The 6984-nt window shown below is 38.1% G+C and overlaps 1 protein-coding gene across 2 annotated transcripts in view; it reads right to left on the reverse strand.

Annotated features, from left to right (window-relative positions):
* LOC104590707 (DNA damage-binding protein 1) overlaps positions 1 to 6584 on the reverse strand; it is an 81455-nt gene extending 74871 nt beyond the window's left edge. Inside the window, exons 1-3 of one of the 2 annotated variants that reach the window (XM_010249440.3) lie at positions 6359 to 6584; positions 6053 to 6259; positions 547 to 595 (exon numbers count right to left, since the gene is read on the reverse strand). In XM_010249440.3, the coding sequence (XP_010247742.1) occupies positions 547 to 595; positions 6053 to 6156 (153 nt within the window). In that variant the 5' untranslated portion in view covers positions 6157 to 6259; positions 6359 to 6584. The remainder of the gene's footprint in view (positions 1 to 546; positions 596 to 6052; positions 6260 to 6358) is intronic. The other variant, XM_088899414.1, reaches the window with a different exon arrangement.
* Positions 6585 to 6984: the final 400 nt, after the last annotated feature.

The raw sequence follows: 6984 nt of genomic DNA on the forward strand, positions 1-6984 counted from the left end.
AATACATGTGACAGAGAATAACTCAAATCCATGACAAGACAGTGGAAGCACACACAACTGTTCAGTGAAATAAGGGCATTATTCTCGTTGTACATGATTTACATATGAAGAATAGAGGGCTCAAAGCCTTGTTCTTTTTGGTGTGTACATGATTTTTCTCTCTTCTATCTCTCTCTCCCATTTGTTTTCAATCAATTCTACTGATTGTACACTTTTTTATCAGAACAGATGAAAATTTCTTGATAGTAAAAAATGTACAAGGTATACTACACTCATATAACAAAGAAGAAAAATGGCACTAAGATACATAGTCTATCCCTGCTCCGCCCACCCCCATTCAATTTCTACTTTAACCCAAGGGATATTCACCCCATTTTAGTTCTTTCTCTTCTATCTCTGTCCAACTTCTTTTTAATCAATTATACTGGTTGAATATTTGACAAGTAAAATCACTTAAGACCACTGGAAAACCATTGCCACGATAACCAATGATAAAAAACAAACCAGATAAATGCAATGCAGCACTAGCAGGTCAAAAGGAAATACCTGTAAGCCCTGAGGTGTGAGCAAATGAATCTCAATACGTGTGCATTTCCTGGAGGAAAATTACATCATCAGTATATTGGGTTTTACAAGAAGGGAGAAAAGATATAACTAGATAAAATAAAAAGAAAACCATGCAAATGAATGGAAAAAATAAATAATTAGATATAAATGAAAGTAAAAACTACTTCGATATAATAACTTTTCAAAAGCAATGTTATCCTAGAAAGCTTTCAATTTACCTTCTTATGAGTGCTAGTCAGCAAATTTTATTAATGTTTTGAAAGCTAGAAAAAACCTGACACTTAAGAAATTCTAGAAGCAGGGAGCACAAAACTATGGTATACAATATAATGAATGCTGACCAAAACCAAAAAAACACATGAAAAGAGGGATCTTCTGTTCAAAATAAACTTTCAAAATTATTTGAAATAGGAGCAAGGAAAGGAAGCCTCATTATTGAGAACAGGAAGTCATGCTTTTAGAAAAGTTTGAATAATTTATTAAAAGGATTTGATGAAACCAAGAAGCACAAGGAAATGGTTTACATTGAGCAAATTTAACATCTCGAAAATCAATCAAGGACCCAGGAACAGGGCTTTTTCTCAAGGACAAATACCATAGCTGCATTAAGCACAAAAGTAGAGACAGTCAAAAGAAAGAACGTAGCTCTCTATCTCTATCTATCCATCTATCTATCTGCCATATTTCAACCAAGCAAAAGTGGAGCATGCAACCAAAAACCATTATTTGTGTTTTGTGACAAAAAGAATGACTTGAAAACCCTACAATCTTCATAGATCCATGACAGATGATTGGCTTCTGTTCCAACTTCAGATATAGTGAATTAGTGATAGATTATTAGGAACAGTTGGGTGGAATCAAGATCCTCCTTTAAGGTGAAGAACATTCTCTAGTTAGGATATATGCTCTAAAGGATCATCTAATTGTTCCTTTCTATCTGGTTGCAACAACCTTACATCAACAATGGAAAACTTCTACGTCAACATCAAATTTCTGAGTTAAAGAGACTTTCATTAAACAAGTCAAAATATTACAATAAAAGTAGGGTGTGAGCTGGCACCTATGATATGAGAGAAGTTACAACAGAACTCATTTGGGACAATAGCTTATATTGTCACAATCCCTTATAATCCAAGAGTACCCTAAAAACCCACCCTGAAAGCACTTTTCAATCTCTAAAAATTCTGGTAAAGCCAAAACCCAGTCGACAACCAGATTTCCCACATCAGCAAATATTTCTCAAGTGTATTTAATTGAGATGTTAAGATTGTTGATTTTTTTACAACATTGTGGAAATTCTAGAGTACTAAGTTGAAATTCTCAATTGTCTTCATGTGCATCCTAAGTGTTACCCAAAGCTCTCCTCCAAAAAGTTATATGCCCAAGCCAATGGCCCATTTCGCATCACCCAAAAGATTGGACCAGTGTTTTGAAAACTGGACCGGACTAGACGGTTGGACCGGAAAAACCGGGAACCAGTCACTAACCAGTTCCGTTTCACCCCAAAACTGCTTTTTAGCCAAAAACCACCATTTGGTCAGTGAACTGCTGACCCGGGTGGTCAAACCGTCAACCCAAACAACAGTTTTTGACCTTTTTAACTTTTTTAATTGTTTTATTTTTTTGTCAAAGCGGGCTGTCCGTTCGGTCCGAACAGTCAGACCATTCAACCCGGGAACCAGACCCTAGAACGGTTCCTTGTCCGGTCCAGTTTTAAAAACCTTGGATAGAACCTAATGCATATGAACTTGACTTACCTGGACATGGGAATTAGTTCAACTTTCAATGTGGAAGATGTTTTCCATATTGAGGCACCTGTAAGCCTCCTACAATTTGGAAGACAGAGGAGATGGATTGTACTAAAGAACTAATTGGTAATTTCAGTTACAACTAAATTAAGGAGGAAAAGAGGATGGATTGGAATGGGCATTAACCAATGTCTATTGACCTAATTCATATAGGGAAAGGGAAGAATTTTGGGAGGAGCCAGCAACACTTTAAATTTAAAAGTGACACCCATTTCCCAGTTAAGTAAATATGGGATGAGCCGATCCCTCCAAGGATTGGAGCTTTTTGTTGGGAGGCATTCTTGGAAAGATGTAACACATGTGATTTACTCCAGAACAAAAGGCCAAATTGGTGCTTGTCCCCAAATCAGCGTACCCTCTGCAAGGCTAATGGTGAAAGCTTCTACCACTTACCAATTTATTGTCCTTTTGTTTATAATATATGGGAATGGTTTATTTCTTTATTTGGTTGCAGGTGGACCCCTCCACCAAATATATGAAGCTTGTTTGCCACCTCTTTCCTTAGATGGCCTAAGAAAAGGGGTAGGGTTATGTGGAGGTGTGTGAGGGCTGCCATTTGCCGGACTATATGGGAAGAGAGAAACTCTAGGACCTTTTCTGATAAGGAAAGGAACAAAGAAGGTATCATTGAGGTAATATTGGTTAGGGTGGTGCATTGGCTGAAGTCTTTGGATATGTTTGCTGATGTCTCTACAGTTATGCTACTGAATAGCTGGCTGGAAGTGGCAAATTCTGCTCCTTTTTCATCAGTTGCATCTCCCTTATGGTCTCCACCAGGCCTAGGGTGTGTAAAATTAAATTTTGATGGCAGTAGTGAAGGTAATCTTAGGCCCTCGAGTGTTGGTGGGGTGTTCAGAGATGATAATGGAAAGGTGATTGCTTTGTTTTCAGGCCCCATTGGGAATGGTGACTCTCTCAGAGCTGAGATATGTGCTTTAATGGAAGGTTTACAAAAAACAAAGGAGTTGAGTATTAATAGGCTAATTGTTGAAGGAGACTCAAAGCTGGTTCTAAGCTGGTTACAGAAGGACAATGAACTGTGGAAATATGCAAATGAAAGAAGGGAAGCTAAATGGTTAACTGGGGATGGAGGTTCAGTTTCAATGGGTGAAGAGGACTGCAAATGCTTTTGCAGATACATTGGCGAAACAAAGGGTGGGATGGGAACAGATGTTTTCAGTTGTATTGTAATCCTATTTTCTTTTTTCTTTTTCAGGAGAGTTAAGCCTCTTTACCTCTTCCTGGATTATTGTAACTTTATTGCCCATTAATAAACTGATTTCTGTCATTGATCAAAAAAAAAGAGTAAATTGGAACAAAAGTTGTGTAGCTAGAATAAATAGGATAGGGGAGGAGGTGCATGTCTTGGCTAGTATCTTAGGTTGTGAGGTAAGCGAGTAGCCTTTGAAATACTTAGGTTTACCATTGGGGAGAAATCCAAAGGTTGGTACCCAATTTTGGAAAGATTCACAAAGAAGTTAGCAGGTTGAAAGAGAAAATACATCTCGCTTGGGGGTAGAATCACCCTAATTAAGTCTACATTAGCAAATCTGCAAATCAGATTGAGAAGATAATGAGAGACTTTCTTTGGGAGCCAGGAGATTAAAAAAAATATCACTTGGTAAAGTGGGAAGTGGTTTCCAGAAAAAATAAATAAAACATAAAGGGGGCTAGGGATTGGAAATATTAGAGTGAGAAACACAGTGTTGCTAGGCAAATGGTTGTGGAGATTTCCCAAGAAGCAGAAAAGTTTATGGCATAGAGTAGTGGGAAGTATCCATGGAATGGCAGCAAATAGATGGGATGCTGGACTAGACCCTAGGGCTTCTTCTTTCTCCCAGTGGAAAGCTATTGTTGGTGTACTACCTTTGTTCTCTCAATTCATCAGATATGATGCTTGCTCAAGTAATAAAATTCTTTTCTGGGATTGAGGATTCCCCTCTTAAGGGTAGGTTCTCAGTTATCTACTCCCTCTCCTTGAACAAGCTTAAAGTCATGTGGTACTCCAAAAAATTAACACTTTGGATATGCTTCAAAAAGAGACCAAACTGGTGCTTATCCCCACATGTCTGTAGCCTTTTCCTGAATAGTGGTGAGACGGTGAATCATCTATTTTTATCCTGTCCTTTTATTACTCATATCTGGGAATGGTTCTCTTCCCTCTTTGATTGCAAGTGGACTCCCCCCTCAAGAGTGGCGGAACTTTTTGACTCTAGTTTCTTCCGACAACCAAAGAAGAAGGGAAGGGTGATGTGGAGAACAACGAGAGCAGCTAGGGCAGTTTGGGAACAGAGAAATAAAAAGATTTTCCAAGGGCAAGAAAAAACATTGGCTGAAAACTATGGATCTCTTCAAGGATTTTTCTGCAGATGACTTGCTTAGAGAATGGAACATAGTAGCAGGCTCCTCCATCCCTCCTACTATTGTTAATGAGGAGTGGACCCCACCCATACAGTTTTCTGTGAAACTGAACTTTGATGGCAGCTCTATGGGCAACCATGCTCCTTTTGGAATCGGGGGTGTGTTTAGAGATATGGAAGGAAGAGTTTTGGCCTTGTTCTCTAGCCCTTTAGGAGTGGGTGACTCACTAAGAGCAGAAGTAACGGCGCTCCTTCAAGGGCTCAGATTGACTAAACAGTTGGGCTTCCAACAGTTAGAAGTGGAGGGGGATTCAAGATTGGTCATAGGCTGGATGCAAACAAGGAACTTGGGCGCTTGGCCCCTTAGACAGCATATAAGGGAAATAATGAATTTGACATGGGAGTCAGGAGCACAATTTAACTGGGTTAGGAGAACAGCAAATAGGTTGGCTGATGTTTTAGCAAAGCAAGGGGTTAATGGGGAGACTTTATTTTGGGCATGCTTATAATTTGATTATGTTATGAGGGGTCACCTTTTAGGAAGGTGGCAGGTGTAATTCTATAATTTTTAAACTTAATGAAAGTTACAGTTTCCTATAAAAAAATAAAAAATAAAAAAAAAAAAGATACACTGGGGATCTTTGAAATCATCTTTACTGGCTGGATATATTATGGGATTGCAACAGGTTCTTTGGTATTTTTATCAAGAACATGTGGTGATATAGGACTCTTGTGTAAAATGGCAAGTGGATTTGTCAAATTGAGCATCCTATATAAAAACAGTGATCTCATTTATCCCCAATAAATGCAGTCCATTCATACACATAAATGTTCAGTTGTCAAGTCATTCAAGCGTGTATCAGTAATTGAGCTCGAGAGATTGGTAAAGCACTGTATTAATTTGTTTTAGCCCTACTATTGAAGTATTAAATTCATATTTCCAAAACAAGAGATCAATTCTAAGACTAGAACCAGCAGTGCCTGTCTCCTCATATTATGATCTTATCAACACATAGATTACATTAGTGTAATAAGACAAAGCAGGTTCACCAACAACTATTCAAATTTTCAAATGGTAACAACACTGACGAAAAGGATGCACCTCTGAATCCTTTAAAGAACATTAAGGGGGGAAAGGCAAACCTTTCAATCTGAATTAAAAAGAAACTACCTAAAATGTATATGGGCAAATGATTTTAAATTAAAGAAAACCTTAGAAGGACACGGGGAGCGCGAAAAAGAGGAGCCCTAAGTATCGAATGGATTTACAAATAAATAATCAAAGAAATAGTGAGATATTGGTATAGAGATGATTACGCTATGATCAGATTGAGCTCCTGTGGACTCGTGAAATTCCCTACGCACGAATGCGTGACGTTCGTCGGCTTGTGAGCCGTCACCACGTAGTTCCATACACTCATTTCGCTTCTAAAGATCTCTTCTTTCTCTACCAGCTTCCAGTCAAAACCTGAAACCTCTCTCTTTCTATTATGATGAATGTTAACCTTTCAAGCTCCTCAATTTCTGAGAAACATAACAGAAAAAGAGAAAAAATTAGGAATAGATCAAAGCTGTGAAGAAGAAGAGATAGAGAGAGAGGATAGCACAGGTTCTGATACGAACTGTTCGACGATGATAAGCAGCGGCGCCAGCGGCAACAGAGGGTAGGGTCACGGGGGGTTGCAGGTCCGAAGCGGTGGTTAGAAGACGATAGAGACGATTTAAGGAGGGTTTTGGCATTTAGTTAAGATCAATCAAGTGAGAATTACCATTACCAATAATATGACGCTTTTCGCTTTCGGTCTTGCCCCGACTGAAGCCGAACTCGGCAATTGGCATGGTGAGCAGTGAGCTCAAAACCTCTGCTTTGCGTTCTCACATGTGTCACGTGTGAGTCTGTGGACTTGTGTCATATATTATATTATAAATAATATAATGTCAATGTCATATATTATATATTATATTAAAAATAATATATAATATAAATATTTACATATAAATATAATGCATATATATTTAACCGGTGGTCCGGTTAACCACCGGGTTTTCATATCGGTTAATCAAATAGAACTGCTACCCTTAGTTTTTCAAAAGCACTGAATCTAATTGGATTTTTTTTTAATTCGGTTTTTTAAATTTTAATGAGCACCCCCTAGATGGTAATTTTCTAAAGTACCGGAAAAACTTAAGGCCTTTTTACAGAAAAAATAAAGGAGAGAAAAAGTGAAAAACATAAGGTTCAGTTTGGA

Source organism: Nelumbo nucifera, chromosome 2, assembly GCF_055504915.1.
Source record: "Nelumbo nucifera cultivar China Antique chromosome 2, China Antique-T2T, whole genome shotgun sequence".
Classification (NCBI taxonomy): domain Eukaryota; kingdom Viridiplantae; phylum Streptophyta; class Magnoliopsida; order Proteales; family Nelumbonaceae; genus Nelumbo; species Nelumbo nucifera.